Raw genomic sequence first — 17,393 nt, 5'->3', positions numbered from 1 at the left:
CGCCGTGCCCGCGATCGCTTCCAGGTCGGGATCCGGCTTCCGGCGGGACGCGGGCCGCGGCCGGGCCCCGCTCGCTGCCCGCCGCGCTCTGAGGGCCGCGGCGGCCCGGCCGCGAGGGGGCAGCGCGCGGGGGCCGCGGCCGGGGCCGGGCCGCGCTCGGGCCCCGCCGGCCCCGCGGAAGATGTGGGCGCACGTCTGGGGGTTCCTGTACAGCAACTACTTTCGGTTCTGGCTCAAGTGGGTCCTGCGGCTGCTGACGGGCAAGTGCGAGCTGCAGCGCCTCCTGGGCGGCGCGGAGGCGGGCGCGCGAAGGACGCTGAGCGTAGGTAATGGAGGGGCCGGGGCCGCGGGAGCGCCTCGGGAGCGGCGGGTGCGGCAGCAGTGGCGGCATCGTTTAGCCTGGGAAAGACCCCCGTGATCATCGATTCCGGCCATTAACCCGGCACTGCCGAACAGACCCAGCGTTAAACCGTGTCTCCCAGTGCCGCATGCACCCGTGCTTTAAATCTCTCCGGGAATGGTGGTGACTGAACCACTGCCCCGGGCAGCCTGTTCAGTGCTTGACAGCCCTGTCGGTGCTGGCATTTGCCCTCATATCCAACCTGAACCTCCCCTGGCACCACCCGAGGACGTTCCCTGTCCTCCTGTCACCCGGCAGAAGGGATCGGCCCCCTCCTGCTCCTTCGCAGGGGTTGTGGGGAGCGATCCAGCCCCCCTGAGCCTCCTGCTTGCACACCAGAACCTGGCGTGCATCCCCAGAATTGTATTGTCACCTTCCTGCCAGCCCAGCTAGCCTGTGAGAGCTCTAAATCAGTGCCAGCACCAGCGTCCTTGTCTCCTTGCTGAGGGAATTCCAGTGCCATCAAAAAGCGAATCAGAAGTCATACTTCACTAGAGTCCTCCCATCACTTTGGGTATATGTTTTTACCTTCCTTTACTAAAAAAATTGACATTGTATAGACATAAATGGATTTTCTTGGAGGTGAGGAAGAGTGATTTAACTTACAGTTGTGCTTGATGCAGAATTTTGATCAAAAATAGCAATTGAAGAAACTGCTGAACATTTTTGTGGTTTTACAATAAACTAAGGAAGTGACCGTGCTTCCTTACTCTTCAGTAATAAACACGAAACAGCAAGATATCAATTGACATATTTCTCTCCTGACACCTTTTCAAATTTGTTTTTGTTTTGTACATGTAATTGATGCTTTAAAAAATCCAAATCTACTTTCAGCGTTGTACTGAAGAGTTAGAAAAAAAAAATCTGTGTAAATTAAGACATTCTGTTACCTGATAAACTGTTCATTTTAAGGTTGATTAATTTTTTATAACATGTATAAAAGGGATGCAGAATTTTATAATGGTTACATACTGCAAGAACACTTACTGACAATTATTTAAAACAGTTCCATTTAACAGTGAAATCTACTTTTTTCCATATTGCAGAACATTCACTGGAATCGTCAAAAAATAAGGTAAGAGATAGCAGAGATGAAAGTGTAATAAAACCTTTTTTCAGAGACAGATCCCAGAAAAATAACACATGCATTCACTTTTTGAGAGGGGCAAACTGAAGATGAGTAAAGGACAGAGGGAAGAGAACTTGGAATTTTGTGTTCTGTGTGCTGGGTTTATTTAAGGTTTCTCAACAATAATGCCATGGCCCTTCCAACATTTGTTTCAGTGAAATCTCAGCTTTGTTAGCTACCTGTCCTCTAATTCAGAAACATTTTCTTGGCTGCACTTGTTTCAGTTGGATTAGGAAAAACATAATTCAGCAGCTGAAAGCAAGCAGGAACCTAGAGCAAGCAACTCTCCAGCTTTGTATTTATTCTTTGTGCAGCTCCTATGTAACATTGCTGTTTACAGCCTGACAAAGTACAAATCACAGTCTCATGTAATTATTGCAGATCTTTTAGATGCAGTTTGAGGCAGTGCATTGTAAGCAATTGCCTTGAACAGACCCTTCTCCTCTTGGAGCAAATAATACACACAACAGACACAGAGAGGCTGAGCAGTAATAATAATAAAGTAGATAATTTATTAGACTTGATTATTATAATAAAGTCTTCATTCCTCATGAAGTCCTCTGCTGTGTTAACTGGCCAGGTTTTAAGAGATGCTGTGCACGTTGAAGAAGCTGAAGTGGAGAAGTGTGTCAGAGATGTAATGAAAGAAAAGAAGATTGGACAGAAGGACACAAGGTGTGTTTGGAGACCTTTCTCTGTTCTCACTTGTTTCCATGTTCTTCCAGCTGCTTAACCTGGTGCCATGTTTATATTCAACACAAGTATTCAGAATGAAATCTGAAAATGAAGTGTGATTATGTTGTCATCAGTTCTAGAAAACAATTTGCCAAGTTTAATTCATGTGGATTTGGCATTACTGTCTGTCTGCTTTGCAAGTCCCTTCTGTTACTCCGTGTTTCTAACTGGGATGATCATTGCATAAGTTGATTACAAGAACTGTATAATTCCTTAGATATATTTGAGAGAATATAGTGATGCCTGATTAATTTGCATTCATCTGCATAAGTAATTAGTGAGTGACAGGGAATGATCAAAATTTCTTCTTTTTCTCGTTTTTTTTGCATCTTAGACTTACAATAAGTTTGGGGGTGGGTGAAGGTACAGTGGTCAGGATGATCTATGCAGTTGATTTGAGCTTTTATTTTTTTGCCTTTTTTTTTTCTTTTTTTTTTTCTTCCCCATAAGTGTGAAGGCAATAGTGTCTGACTGCAGCACTGGAATAAGCTAGAGATGTTTAAAGTATGTAAGTGCACTTAACTACAGTATGCTGTAGCTTGTAAAGATGCACATAAAGGCTGTAGTTTGTAAAGGTACACACAAAGCACTTCCTAATTCTGGTATTTACATAAGAAAGGTCTTATTTTGTAATTCAAGCTAGAATTTATGGCTGAGTAGGCCTATTTAAATCTCCTCTATGGAGATTTTGTCATTGTTTCAGGTTTAAGACAAACTTGCAAATATCCTTGCTACAGATATCAGGTTATAAAAAATTGTATTTGGCTGTGGAGAACCTAAGGAAGGTCCCATATGATTCAGAGAATGAAGAACACGAGGAACAGTTAATTGAGGTGAAATAATTTTTAAAATACATGTCCTGTTTGTTTGGTTTCCCCCCCCTTCTAAGTCCAACACCTTGAAAGAACTTATTGGTAGCATTCTTGCCAGCTGGCCCGTTTAAAGCTCTTTTCTACTCACAAACTGCAAAGCAGAACTGCAAACTGCAGAAATGACACATTGAAATAAAACCTCAGAGAAAAAAACTAGAGCTACATGCAGTGGAGTTATTTTGTGTGAAATCAGACATAACAATACATATGTAGAAAAATGAGTTTGTGATGCATCACTGAAGAATCACTACTAAAAAGATTTATAACCTTATGCACATGTCTAACTTTGTAAACCACTAATTACTAAATAAAAAAGACACTAATTTTTTCTTATTACTGCATCCCAGTCAATATCAAGGAAGGTAGTTTGGTGCTGGAAGATAAAACTTCATAATTATCTCAGCTTGCTATGGAAGCCCCAGCACTGACATGTTAAATGAGTATTCATTGAGAATCTATATTTCAGTTTATAGCTGTCCTATTACAAAATAATGCATGAGTTCATTTCTGCAGTGAAACAAGTCTTTGTTTCTTTGGTATCCACACAGCATCTTTGTCTGTGAAGGGAAAATACCCCACTTAATCTTAATACAATAACTTCCATGACTGCTGAAGTGAGCCATTGTAGCAGAGCCCAGGTTGCACCAAGGGAACAAAGCAGCTTGCAGCCTGTGCCCTGCTCAGTGCCTGGGGAATGGTTCCAGGCTGCAGCAGCACAGCAAGGGCTCTGCCTTCTGTCCCTGGAACACTGGGGCAGCCTGACAGGGCAGTGTGTTTGTGCAGCTCTGGAACCTGCTGATGCCTCACGAGAACCTGAGGGCCAGAATCAGCAAGCAGTGGTGCGACATCGGCTTCCAGGGCGAGGATCCTAAAACAGACTTCAGAGGAATGGGGCTGCTGGGCTTGCTCAATCTGCTGTAAGTGAAAGAAGCATTTCTTTCTCTTGGTAACTCATTTTCAGTGTCTGTCTTTACTCTCATTAATGCTATTTCCAATAAAAACTGAGCAGAGGCAAATAGAAAGTATCATGTTCAACATCTCTAGGGGCTGCACTTTGTAAACATGTGATGGGCTTGGGTAAGGTAAGAAATGAGGGGAGGGACAGAAATCTGCCCAAGACACCTTGTTTTGTTGTTGCCTTATGATAGAGTCAGGAGGTTGTACCTAACTTGTCAAAAGCTTTAAAAGTTCCTGCTGTAATGAAAACTAGACAAGTTTACAAATCTTTGCTAAGCTAACTTTCTGGACTAGGTTGAACTTCATATTTGATGTTCAGATCACAATGATTTTTTTTTTACAGTATTAGTTCACGCTGAATATAGTTTATTTTGCTGCCTTTTCCGTGGTTTTCATTTTGTGCCATTTTCCAATTAAAAGATAATTTTCACCTTTAGTTTAAAGGTACAGATTTTAATGCTGACATGAGCACAGTATTTTTTTTTCAAAGAATTTAAAATAACATTTTACACCTCCAGGTATTTCAGTAAGCATTACACCAATGAAGCTCGTCAGATCCTTTCTCGGTCAAACCACCCAAAGCTGGGGTAAGTCACTCCAGAATTTTTTCTGGCTGCTTCTATGTAAGAACTTAAGTGAAGACTGTTAAACATGTGTCCAGAAGGTAAAGAGGAAAATACATGTGGGCTTTTTCCATTAAAGAATGAAAAAAAGGGTCAAAATAGAAAGGTGTGAGAAACCAAACACAGAAAGCAATTTCTAGCTGGGAACTAAGTGCAGCTTTTTTTTTTTTCCCCAGAACAGATTTGTTGGGGCAAAAATGTTGCAAAATATCATCTTTACTTAACATAGTAAATGCCTTTAATGGTGTAGTTAGTTTTATTTATAGTGGACTTAGATTAGATTTAGAAATTCATACTTGTTTTTCACCTTCTTACTGATCCTGTGTTGGGATAGTTTAAGATTACCCTTAAGGTCCTTTTTTTCCCTTTAGGTTTCTGCTGTGTAATAAGTATTTACAAACAGGTGGCTTGTTTGTTTAAATTTGTTTTCAAAAACTTTGCATATTTAAGCATTTAGCTGTTTTTACAGAGAAATATGCTCTCAAACCAGTCAGATATAATAATCTCATCTGTCTAGCTCATTGTTAACTATCTCGGTCCTTCTGGTAGCCTCTCAGGAACCCTGGGCCAGTCCCGAGTCAGCAGACACCGGGGTGGGGGGGCAGCCTCGACACGGCCGAGAGCGGGGAGACACTGTCTGTGCCCCGAGGGTGCTGAGGGCACCTGAGCTGAGGGGAGACACTCTCTGTGCCCCGAGGGTGCTGAGGGCACCTGGGCTGGGGGGAGACACTCTCTGTGCCCCGAGGGTGCTGAGGGCACCTGGGCTGGGCCCCTGTGTAGCACAAGAGACACCAGAGACAGCGGTAGAAGAGAAAGGCCCGACTCTTAGCAGGGGTTAATCCAAGGTTTTATTAGGATCCCGAAGGAGCTCCTGCACCTCAGGGGCCTCCTGCCAAGAGCCCCAGGGAGATGTGCCAAGGTTACATTTAAAGGGAGGTGGAAACCGAAAGCAGATAACATCTTACCAACCACTAAGTGACCCTAAGTGATGGAGGCTGGGGGACAGACATACAGGACAGGGTATGGGGCAAGGCTTGGGGGGCTGACCCCTGGCCTCTGGCTGATCACTGGACGACTTGGACCGAAACTTCTGCATGGAGGGGATGGGAGGCTGAGTGATTGACAGAGAGCCAGGGTGGGGGTTTGGGGATGATCTCATCCCGGGAGAGGAATAACACAGGTAAAGGGAGGGGGGTACAGTCTGGGATAAACCATTTGGGAAAAATATGGGGCTACAAAACAAAATGACTTCAAAGTATTACAAAATATAAAAACACACTACAACAGGACTGAACTCCAGAGGTAGGAACCAGTTCTTTGTTATTTCATTGTCTGAAACTTTTTCCTTGGAGCGTGTTTGGGGAAGGATGGGAGATAGATCTTTTTACCCTTCTGGTTTTGTCTCTTTCTGTGGTGCATCATATCCATCCCTTCCATAGCTGAACCAGTGGGTCTGGACTTTCTGACAGGAATTCAACAGAAAGCTTTTTCAATCTTTTGTCCCCCTAGAAGCAGCCCAAGGTTTTGGGGCAATCCATCTCAAAACAATTCTGTCAAATTTCCTTTTGGTTCTCGATGCTGCTCAGGCCCATCAGACTGACACAAAACCCCCTCAGTCATGTCCCCAGCCCCGGTGGAACGGCTGAGCTCTCTGAACTCCAGCCTTGCACTGTCCCACCGTAATTACATTGCAATTGTAGATAGAATTGTGGCAGGTTCTGGGCCACTGGCTCGGAATCCTCCTGAATCCTCAGGGCTGACCACGGCATTTGTCTGTACTTTCCTGTCCCTGGGGCTGATCACTCCGTGCTTCCCAAGGGACGGAGCGCTCGCTCTGCACGGCTCCTTGGAGCTGAGGGTGCCTGCCCACACTGAGAGATGGGTGAGTGAGCGACGCCGTAATGTTCAGGTGGGTTCGGCTGATCTCGCGTTGGTTCGGCTTATCTAGTTCGGTCGGGCTTATCTAGTTCGGTCGGGCTGAACGCAGTTCCGTCGCGTTCCGTTCCGTTCACCTCAGCTAAGCTCGGATGGATTCGGCAAATCGCGGCCAGAGTCGGCCGTTCGGGTAGGCTCGGCTGTTGTCGGCCACACTCGGCTGTCGCCGGCTCCACTCGGCCACACTCGGCTGTCGCCGGCTCCACTCGGCCACACTCGGCTCCACTCGGCCCTTCCTCACTCTGCTCCGCGCTGCAATGGCGGCCGCTGGCAGGGCCCCGCTCCCCGGCCTGAGCTCCGTGAGGGGACAGAGCGCTGGGACAGCCGCCTCAGCCCGGCTCACCCTGTCCCTGCCCGGCCCCGCGTCCCCCGGAGCGCGCCCTGCAGCGCAGAACGCGGCCTTTGGGCCAGGAGCGGGGACAATGCCCTCGGCTCGGCAGCAGCGCCGGGAGGCAGCGGGCGGTGCCCTCAGGTGAGCGGCCGGAGGGGAGGGAGCTGGGCCGGGGGCACCGGGGCCGGGGGCACCCACAGGGGGCCGGGGCTGCTTTGGGCGCTGCTGCGTGGGACCCGCTGCGGGTGGCACGGCTCTGTCCCGGGCCTTGCGGCTCTCTGGGATCGTGTGCCGTGGAATAAAGCTGGGGCTCGTCCCAGCTGCGGGAACAGCGTTTTATTGGGTGAGAAACAGAGTTCGCTCTTTAGAATTTTTACACGTTTGTTAAGGGATAAAAGGCAGCGCTGGGGTGCTTGGCTGTTTGCCAGGACCACCCGGTTCCCTTAAACCGTGTTCTCTAGATTCTGTTCCAATGCAGTGGTGTGTGCATATTCATTAGAGTTTATACATATTCAAAGAGTCCTTTTCAGTTTAGATGTTCTTTTGCTTGGTTTGAACCTTCGTGCCATCTTGTGGATTAAACCAATATACTTTATTTCTTCCCGTAGTGCCATCCTGTTTTATTTTCACTCCCTCGTTATTTGATAACGAGGGTCAGTAAATTTTTCCTTTTTTTTTCAGTGCTCTGGTTTCTGTTTCTGTTATCTTGTGTTTCAGATAAGATTGTCCCCAGCTGTGGGAAATCACCTCATTATCTGACACCATTTTCTGAGTTCCTTACGTGTAAAAGCATTTGAACATTTCACAGTCTCTATTATAGTCTATTATAGTATTACAGTCTAAAATAGTATCTGTTACAGTGCTGTTTATGAAAGCTGTGCAGTGCATACACGAACTGACAGATGATCCTTGATCCAGAGCAGTAGTTACAGACTGTCCCCTCTCGGGAGTTTTGTGCTCAATAACACCGTGCCAGAGCTCAGACATAAATGGCAAGGCAAGAACTGCATTTGTTCTGTTCCATTCTGGGCTGGGCTGAGCTCTGTTTGCCGGGAAGCAGCGGGATGGGTGTCCCTGTGCCCACCCCCCTGGGTCCCAGAGAGAAGCTGCTCCTGTGGCTGCAGCTGAGGGGCACTGGGAAACCTGAACGGTCCTGATGGAAACCGATGCCAAAGCAGGTTTGGTTGGGTTTGGGACTTGCCATTTTCCCCTGATCCGTGGGTTTTGCCTTAGGAAACAGGAACTGGGCACCAGGACATTTTGTTAGCCTAGAAGGGAGGAGTTGGTTTGTATTTATTTCCTGAGGCACCTGGATCGATTTGGGTCTCAGTTGGCACCCGAGAGCCTCCTCTGTGTCCTGGGTGGGGTGGTGGCTACCAGAGGGGTAAAAGGTGGAGCAGGAGGGTGGGTGGAGAGGAGAGCAGTGGCTCTGTGGGGATTTGCATCTGGAAAGGGCCCTCAGTTTCCTGGCGGGAGTCCTGGAATCAGAGCTGAGAGTCGCTGAGCAGTGAGGATCGTGCAGCTGCAGCGCCGAGAGTGCAGAGGCTGCAGTGGGCGTTGTCTGCTCGCTCTCCTGATGTCCCATCTCTAATGCTGGGCTGGCACCCAGGCACCTCCCAGGGCTGCACAGCCTCAGGGCAGGGGTGGTTTGTAAATGTTTTAAATGCTGCAGCAGCTCCCTCAGGCTGGATGAGTGTGAGGATATCCAGCTCTGCCTTCGGGCTTGGAGCACGGCAAGGGTGCAGGGCTCACGGTCAGTCTTGTTTAAACACTTGTAATAGCAAAACATTTTAAAGCAGAGACTGTGAGGCAATAACAAAGGCGAGTGTGTGGCAAGGATAGGTCCGAGGTGTCTTTATTAAAGATCCACACTGCTGGATGTTGTGTCAGAGCCCTCTGGGGACAGAAGGTGTCCCCAGAGCTTCATGAAGCCCTTGTTTCCTGCTGGCAGGGCAGGGGGTGAGCCCAGCCTCGGGGGCTGTGTGGCTCCTCCTGCCTGGAGCAGGGACAGCCCGTGGGGCTGAGCCCCAGAGGTTCAGTTGCTGGAGCAGGTGGGGATCTCTTTGTGCCTGGGAATTGTCGCTGCTGCGTTCCTGTCCCAGCTGCAGGGTTCCCTCAGAGCCCGTGCCCTGCAGCAGCACTGGGAGCTCCTGGGCTGGGCAGGGAGCAGCTCTGGCCTGGGGCTCTCAGTCCCATCAGTGCCCATGGAAAGCCAGCTGGGTTTGTTCTGCTGCCATCGGCCTCTCTGCTGTGCCAGCCTCGGTGCCAGGGCACAGAGCTGTGGGAAGGCTCCATCCCATCTGTGCCAAGCGCTGCCAGCGCTTCCAGCAGCGCTGCTGGGGCACCAAGGGCTGCCTTTGGAGCCTGGCTGGCACAGAGGGTGACACACTCTGCCCTGCAGCACCCAGCTGCATCCCACAGCTGCACAGTTCAGCCAGCAGGGAGCAGAGTCAGCTCTGGGGCCCAAACCAGGTTTTGTCCCCCAGAGAGCCCCTGAGCTTCCTGAGGCAGCACACAGATGTGCCCTGGCCTTTGGGGCTCATGGTGAGGGCTGCCAGGGGATTGTGATAAGGCTGAGCTGGAGCTTTCTTAGAAAAGCCATCAGCTGTAAGGAGAATCTCTGGCAAACAGGTGGCTGGGGCACTGGCTGGGAGCAGGTCCTGGCCTTTTCTCTTCTTTTCTTTAACCTGTTCTTAAGAGGAGCCCAAAACTGCAAAATGGAAAGGAAGGGGGCTGTGGGGGTGAAAGTTGCTTTGCATTTTTTGAAGTGTTGCTGTGGATTTTGGTGTGTCAAGTGGCACTACCAAAACAGCACTGGAATAACCAAACTTCAGGACTCTGCACTTAATTCCTTGAATGTGTTTGTGTGGGTGCAGGAAATGCCAAATCCCAAAGCAATTCCATGTCTGTAACTTCAAGTGCAACATCTTTAAAAGCAAGTGCTCAGTGTGGGCTTTCCATGTGGGTGCAAATGGCCCAAGGCCTTTCTTGTGTCCCAAAAGCAAAGAACCTTTCCCTGGGAGGTTTTGGAGGGGATTCTCTTTGGGATTTCTTGTGGTGCAGCATCCCGGGTGTCCCTTCCTTTGTGCAAAGTCCAATGGGAAAGGATGGAATGGCTGCCACGTGGGCTCTGGGATAAAAATGGTTCTGTTCAAATGAGGCAGAGAATGCAAGATGAAAAATGAGCATCCTTTTATTGTCTGAAATAGTCAGGAATAAAAGTGCTGGCAAAGGACACGTTTGTGTTTGAATTGGTGTCACCTCTCCTGGGTAAAACCCCATAGTGAGCCAGCAGAGCAGAGCTATGAGAGCTGGGATCCTTGGACTTGCACAGTGGACTTAATTTTCTTTTCTCCTCTCTTTCAGGGCAGGAAAAATCATCCAACTCCTGCCATGTTTGCCCGAAGCTTTGGTGTTGGAGCAGCCAAAGGCAAGAGGCTTCAGCAGCAGGGCTCTGCGCTGGAGGGCTCTGGTCCTGCCCACGCTGTGGGGTGAGTCAGAGGGACACAGGGCTCCCCTTTTCCTCTCTGCTGGCATGAGCTGCCATGGCAATGCCATTGCTGCCAGCCCAGCCCCAGCTGTGCCTGCTGGAGAAGGGCAGAGGTGCAGAGGCAGTGCCAGAGTTGCCTGGGGCTGCTGGAGCTGTGGTGCTGGCTGTGCCCTGAGGGCAGCTTGGGCATTGTCTGTGCAGCCCAGGGCTGCTCTGGGCCTTCCTTGGGGAGCTCTCAGTGCATGCCCAGCTCTGCCAGGGCTGGCAGCCGCTGCAGGGCTGGGTGACAGCCTCTGCTGGGGCTGGGGGCAGGCACGGCCCTGGCACAGGGGCAGGGGCAGGGCTGGCAGCATTTGGGAGCCGTGGGAGCAGAGTGAGGGGTGGTGCTGGGCACAGGGGTCAGCCTGTGCTCGTGTCAGCACAGCCCTGCAGGGCCCTGGCATCTGGGAGCAGCTCCAGCTCTCCTGGGGCCCAGGGATGGGCTCTGAGGGACTGGCTTTGCCTGTGCCTTTCCAGGGCAGCAGGAACAAGGGCAATGTGGTGCCAGAGCTGGGGCCCATCAGGCTGTATTTCCCTCTGGGAAAGCAGAACAGACTCTGGGCTGAGCTGAGTTTCCTGCAAGGGCTCAGAATCCAGGGAAAAGGGAGTTCAGGAATTGCATCTGCTGCTGGGAACATTGCCTTAGGCTTGCTCAGTTTGTGTCTGTGAGCAGTGGGCTCTGGGCTGGAGAGGTGCTGTTGGCAGCAAAAGATGGAGTCCATGCTCTGCAGGGATGTGCAGGGAAGGACTGAGTGGGAGGGAAGGGCAGTATTTAGAAATGAGATCAGCATTTCTCCCAGAATTGGGGTGCAGCAGTGATGGGGGTGGTTGGCTTTGCTCTGGGCCTTGTTATTCCTTGTGCAATTTGCAAATTCTGCTGCATGATTTCCTGTCCAGTATCTCTCTAACAAAAACTGACAGAAATTGAGGTTTAGGAGTAGAGCTGAGGTCCATTCACTGCACAATCTTGCCAAGGCTGGAGGACTGGGATGATGGCTGCTCTCAGCAAAGGTCACTTCTCAATGCTGTGTCAGATTTGCCTCAGTGCTGGGCAGGAAAGGTGAGGGTTTGGATCAGGAATTGTGCAAACAAGGCCTGGGTGTGGTTGATTTGTTTTGTTTTTCAGTGAGCCAGGGCTGGCACAGGGAATGGTGCAGGTGCTGCTCTGGCACCAGAGCTGCTGCCCTTTGGAGCCATGTTCAAGGTGTGACCATAGAACACTTTGGGGGCTGTTTTCAGCACTCTGGGTTTCAGAACTGCTGTCCCCAGCCCGTTGCCAGCCCTGGGACATCTGCTCTGCTTCCAGGCTGTCCTTGCTGGAGCAGCCTGGTCCCTGCCGTGCCCAAGCCCTGAGACACAGAGGGAGCCCTGTGCCCAGGGGCCTTTGGCACCTTGTCAGGAAGGTGGCAGCAGCCCCGGGAGCAGGCTGGAGGTGAGAACTGGGTGTTGGGAGCTGAGGAGTGCTCATCTGGGCTGGGGGGAAGGGGCAGGAGTTTCCATGCCCCTGGAGCTTTCCTGCTGGCATGGGGCAGCACAGGGAGCAGCATTCATTGTGCCCCTCCCACGGGCAGTGCTGGCCTGGGTGTCTGTGCTGTGCCACCAGAGCGTGGCACTTGGCTGCTGTCACTGCTGTCACTGCCAGCCCAGCTGGGGGCTGTGCCCTCCTGCCAGCCCCAGCCAGGAGCTCCAGGGGTGCCTCTGGGCCCTGCTGGGAGCGTTTGCTGGGAATGTGCCCCATCCCTGGGAGCGTCCCTTTGTCCCTGGGCTGCCAGCCAGAGCTTTGGGCTGCTCAGGCTCAGGCTGGGATTGCCAAAGGCACCGAGAGGGAGCAGCACAGGGAGGGTGCTCAGAGAGGGGCTGGCAGAGCCCAGCTGGCAGGCTGGGCTGGCTGCTGCAGGTGGGGCTGTGTGCACTGCAGGCAGGGAATGTCCCCTTCCCTCAGCAGCCCTGCAGATCCCAAGGGCTCCCAGAGCAGGATTTTATTCCTTACCTCCCTTTGTGGAGATTGCTTCTCCACATTGCCATGAGCAATTCTTGGATTTCTCTAGGAGCAAACCTCCCAGCAGAGCCAGATTGCAGCGGAGGCCAGAGCTGTGTTTGGAGCAGGGAGTGCTGAGAGCTGCGTCTGCCTGTGCTGCCCCAGCCTGAGCACAGGCACAGGGAACAGCCTGGGCAAAGGGATTGGGGCAGTGGCTGATGCCCAGGGAGAAGAACACAAACCCACAGCCCTTCAGCCTGACAGTCCCCTCCACCCAGAGCTCAGCACACATCCTCACAGGGAAGCCCAGCAGCTGAAGGGAAAAAAAACCCACAGAAGAAAAAGGTGATTTATTTTGCTGTAAAGTTCTTTCAAGTTGTTATTAAAGCCCAACCAACATTTGCTCTTGATTTTGGTTGGGTGAATAAGGAGCAGTGGGCACAGGTGATGCCATTCATGTGGCTGAAAACCTGGTGTGATCTAGAGGGGATCCAAGAACTGTTTGTGTAGGGCAATGGAATGTGAGGGGATGTCAGGGGCAGTGAGGTGGCATTTTGGAGGGAATTGCTGAGGTCATTGAAGGGAGACCAGCAGACAATTTCCCTGGGAAATCCCAGGCCCCTCAGGCCCACAGCCAGGACTCTCCAGGGCTGAGGGGGCAGCACTGGAGACTCCCTGTGGCCTCCTTCCTTGGCAGCAGCCAGCAGGGAAGGGAGAAGAGGATCCCTGTGGGATGAGACTGCAGAGAGCGAGCAGAGGAGCAGCCTCGGGCTGGAGAAAGGCCAAGGGACCAACACGGTGGCACCAGGGCACCTGTGAGGAACAGAATGGACACTTGGAGGCCACATGGAGGTGAGGAGTGCATGGTTTGGGGCAAAATGTCAGTGAATCTCCAGAGAGATAAGGAGGGGATATTTAGGAGGGAAACGCTGAGGTGAGGAGTTCACCCAGCCTGGCACAAGGTGTGTTTGCACAGGCTGGGGCCACAGGTGGGGGTCAACCCAAAGCCAGCCCTGCTCAGTCTCTAAATCCCAGGATAAGTTGTACAGGCTGCCCACTGAGGGACTAAAAATACATAAAAATGAAACCAAGAGCATTAATGAGATTCCTGGGAATCTCATTAACTTGTTGGCAGAGCTCCTGACACAGTTTGGAGCTTTGATGACAAGAATGCATTTCTTTATTTGGATTATTCACTGTGTGGGATAGGGGGTTTGTTTGGATTTTAAGGCCCTCATGGTGGCCCTGACACTGCTCAGGAGCTGGTAGAGAAGCAGAGTCAGAGCTCCTGGCAGGCACAGGGTGTTTTCCCCCATAGTGGATTGTGGAGCACTTGTCTGGGACCTGGATTGTCCCTCTGGGTGATGCCACTTGCTGTGGTTTGTATCATTCCATCCATTTAATTCCCAAAACTTCTCAGCCCAGGGGTTGGAGCTGACAGGGCAGGACAAAGATTGTTCTCTGTGTGGTGCCCAGATTTGGGGTTCCCTGTCAGCTGTGCCAGTTCTGATGAATTCTACCCAGAGCCCCAAATTCCCTGCTCCATTCCCACTGCAGTAACCTCCCAGTGCCCCATGGAGTGTGGGCATTCCCATGCAGAGCTGCTGCCTTGGACAGCAGCTGTGTCAGGAGCCAGCAGAGCTTCCAAGGAAGCTCAGCAGCACAGGGCCAAGGCCAGGGTTCTATTCCATAGAAGTGGCTGTTGAGAACCCTCAGCCCAATGGTGTCCCTGGGCTCACTGGCCAGAGCTGCCTGGAATGGAGCCCATTTCACCCCCCTGAGCTCCAGGATGGAGAAGATCCAGTGGATGGTTGAGAGCAGGAGAAGGCAGTGGCCAGATGTGCTCCCAGCCTGAGCTGAGGCAGCCCCTGTGCCCAGGGGGGGACATCTCTCCCTGCAGAAGCTCAGCTCCTTTCAGAGCCTCAGCAGGGGCCTCTACAAATTCTTTTCTCTCAGGAAAGGGATGCACAGCTTTGTCTTCAGCACACCTCCAGTGGCACCTACCTGGGAAAGCTTTCCATCACTTCTGCACTTCCAGCTGGATCCCTGGAAAACTCTAAACTCCATCCCACTGATTTTCAGGTACCTCTGAGGGCTGCTGCCTGGGATTGAACACCTGTGGGGGAAGATGGCCTTGGCTTTGATGCTGCTGATGGCCGATGGCCTCAGGCTGGGGAGGAGGGAAGGGATTTGGGGTGGCTGGGCCACAGCTGGCAGCTGTGTGGGAGCTCTGAGCCAGGAGTTGCTGCTGAGCCCCTCTGCAAAGGGCCCGTGCCTCCATTCCCAGCAATGCCAGCTGCTCCTTGGGGTCCTGCTGGGCTGCTGGTGCTCTCTGTCCGGGCTGAAGCATTTCCAGGGGCCTGCTCAGAGCAGCCCCTGGCCCAGGAGCCACGGTGCAGGCACAGCTCCTCCCCTGCAGATGCCAAAGACACGAGGTGCTGCTGCCTTTCAGGAGCTCCTGGCCTCCTCCTGCCCTGCGCTCCCAGCCAGCTGGGACACAGCCAGGGAACACCAAGGAGCATGGCTGGCAGCCAGCAGGAGACACCGAGGCCCCTGGGCCAGAAAAACAGCCCTGGCCTCAGCAGCCAGCATGGTTTGGAGCTGGCAACACTCACCTGCAGGCAACGCCCCCCGGCACTCTCCTGAAGAGCTTTGGCCATGGAGCAAGGTAACCCTCAGGGCTTGTCTTGTTGGCTTCTTCCTGGGGAAACAAAGGGACATTGTGGGAGCACATTTACAGCTGCTGGGGAAATCCTGGCAAGGGCAGAACAATCAGGGCTATGGGGAAGAGTTTGGTGCTGCCATGTTGAGTGCCAGCCAGTTCTGCCCCACAGCCATTGCAGGGGCTGCTGTGCCAAGCCGCAGTAGCAGAAGGGAAGGAGCTGCATTTGCAGAGGAGTTCTCTTAGTGGCAGCAGTCATTCCCATCCCACACAGGGCCTTTGGAACAGCCCTGGGATTGGCTCAGGTGTTTGGAGCAGGGTGCTGAGAAGGTCAAAATTCTGGGTTTGATGCACAGCTGGGCCAGTCACTTCTCAGCATTTGACTTGATGATTCTCACGGCTCTGGAAATAAAGAACAAATCGTTTGCACTGGTTTTTTTAACCCATGGGGTTTTTCCTAGCATTTCCCTGGGGCTCCAGTCCCACCCCAGGCACAATGGGAGCGGGAGCAGCAACGCCTCGGCCCCAGCGGCCGTCCCAGAGCGGCTGCTCGTGGCTGGGAAGCTGCAGCCCCCAGCAGGGGCTGCGGGCACGGAGCAGGGGCTGCGGGCGCTGGGGCTCGTAGGGGAGCGCGGCGCTCGTGGCGTTACCGGGCCGGGGGCGCTGCGGGGCGGCGCCGTGTCCGCCAGGGGGCGCCCCGCGGGGCGGGCGGCGGCGCTGAGCGAGCGGCGATGCCCATGGGGTCCCGGGGCCGGTACGGGCGGTCTCGGTGTCCTTCCCGCTGCCAGCCGCGATCCAGAGGCTGCTCCGGGGAAGCGTCGTTCTCCTGGCGAGCATGGGAACGGCACAGCACCGGCTCCCTACCGCCGCAGCCGGAGCGTGCCTGGAGCCCTGGCGAGACCCAGCCCCGCACTGGCCGCAACCGGAGCGGCAGCACCTGTCCTGAAGCGGCTTTTCCCGACCGCAGCGATAGTGGTCCCGATCCCAGCCCCAATCCTACCTCGATCCTCCGGTCCCGGCACCCATACCCTGCTCGCCAAGGAAGAAGCAGCTTGGCCCAGCTGCCACAGGAAATACCGGCAGGACCAGGATGCGAACACGCAAGCCTAGATCCCCATCCCGGTCCCGGTCCCACCCGAGCAGCTTGGATCCCGCGCAGCACCAGCAGCAACTCCCGATCCGGATCTTCGCACAGCGCTCCGACCGACGCTCCCGCCGCTTCCCGAGATGAGCATCCCCCGTAGGAAACGGGACAGGCGTCGATCCGCCGGGATTTATGGGCGGGCGGGGGGCGGGGGGCAGGCGGGGCCCCGGGGGCGGGGCCTGCACAGGTGCGAGGGGCGGGGCCTGCACAGGTGTGAGGGACCCCAGTGCGGCTGCGCGGGGCGGGGCCTTAGGGGATTTAAGGCGCGGGGAGGTCACAGCGGAGCCATTTGCTCCTCAGCGTTGGGTGAGGGAGGTTGCTGCCGGCCGGGGCCCTATATTTCTTTTTCTCTGCGTTTCTTTTCTCCTGCGTTTCTGTTGTGTTGTATTTCTGTGTATTTCTCCTTTCTACCCTCCCTTCCACCCCTCCCCCACCCCCTACACCCTCCCCCCCCCAAACCCCCCCCCTCCCTCTCCCCCCTAGCCCTCCCCTCCCTCCCCCCCTGCGGCCGCCCCTCTCTCATTCTCTACCCTACCTACCCTACCCTACTTTCCCATCCTCTGCCTTTCCTCCCCAGCCGGACTCCCCCCTGACCCCGCTCCCAGCTCCCCCTTCCCCCCCACCAGTCGCTCCCCACCCGCCCTCAATCCCGCTCCTTCCTCCAGCCTGCCTTCCCCCCAGCCCCGTCCCCTGCTGTCCTGCACACCCCGATCTCTCCCCACCTTCTTCTCCGTTCCCCTGTTCTTGTTTTCCATTCCCCACTCTCCTCCTTTTCTCGCAGCCGCGGGGCTCGGGGTGCCGGGCAATAATAAAGCCCTGAGGGCCGGAGCCCGGCGCCCCCGGCCTCGCTGGGGTCCCCACACGGGGCCGGAGCCGCTCTGCGGGTCCCCCCATTGCAGTCCAACACACCGCCCGACACCGCCGGGGCTCCGGCTTTCCCAACATCACACTGGGGGGGTCCTGGGGTGGGGGGCCCGAGTTACAGGGGCCCCCTCATTAGGAGGGGGTCCCAGGGGGGAGGGGGGGGTTAGGAGGGGCCCCCTCATTAGGAGGGGGTCCCAGGGGGGAGGGGGGGGTTAGGAGGGGCCCCCTCCGGAG

At 53.5% G+C, this 17,393-nt stretch overlaps 1 protein-coding gene and 1 long non-coding RNA gene across 11 annotated transcripts; one reads left to right on the top strand and one right to left on the bottom strand.

Annotated features, from left to right (window-relative positions):
• Positions 1-23: 23 nt before the first annotated feature.
• On the top strand, positions 24-15,580 carry LOC139602423 (ELMO domain-containing protein 2-like). Of its 10 annotated transcripts, XR_011683198.1 has the most exons (10): positions 24-326; positions 1,447-1,475; positions 2,110-2,204; positions 2,968-3,097; positions 3,920-4,053; positions 4,612-4,680; positions 10,349-10,473; positions 11,638-11,715; positions 11,818-11,943; positions 12,560-12,820. XR_011683198.1 is itself a non-coding variant. In XM_071452266.1 (9 exons), exons 1-8 carry the CDS (start codon positions 182-184, stop codon positions 14,547-14,549), a joined length of 831 nt encoding a protein of 276 aa, XP_071308367.1. In that variant the 5' UTR covers positions 25-181; the 3' UTR covers positions 14,550-14,571; positions 14,942-15,580. The 10 variants fall into 10 exon arrangements, 7 of the variants coding, with proteins under 7 accessions (XP_071308367.1, XP_071308366.1, XP_071308369.1 ...); XM_071452266.1 differs by lacking the exons at positions 11,638-11,715; positions 11,818-11,943; positions 12,560-12,820 and adding exons at positions 14,446-14,571; positions 14,942-15,580 and having other exon boundaries at positions 25-326; XM_071452265.1 differs by lacking the exons at positions 11,638-11,715; positions 11,818-11,943; positions 12,560-12,820 and adding exons at positions 14,446-14,571; positions 14,909-15,580 and having other exon boundaries at positions 25-326.
• On the bottom strand, positions 8,822-16,688 carry LOC139602424 (uncharacterized). Its single transcript, XR_011683200.1, has 3 exons — positions 15,802-16,688; positions 14,494-15,553; positions 8,822-13,923 (listed from the first exon to the last, which is right to left on the bottom strand). It is a non-coding gene; the product is annotated as an uncharacterized lncRNA (long non-coding RNA).
• Between the last annotated feature and the right edge of the window lie 705 nt (positions 16,689-17,393).

The sequence above is a fragment of the Agelaius tricolor genome, unplaced genomic scaffold (genome assembly GCF_023055355.1).
Source record: "Agelaius tricolor isolate 1412-34295 unplaced genomic scaffold, bAgeTri1.0.p SCAF_34, whole genome shotgun sequence".
Classification (NCBI taxonomy): Eukaryota; Metazoa; Chordata; class Aves; order Passeriformes; family Icteridae; genus Agelaius; species Agelaius tricolor.
Note: the sequence above shows the minus strand (reverse complement) of the source record. Positions and strands in the feature narration are given on the sequence as shown.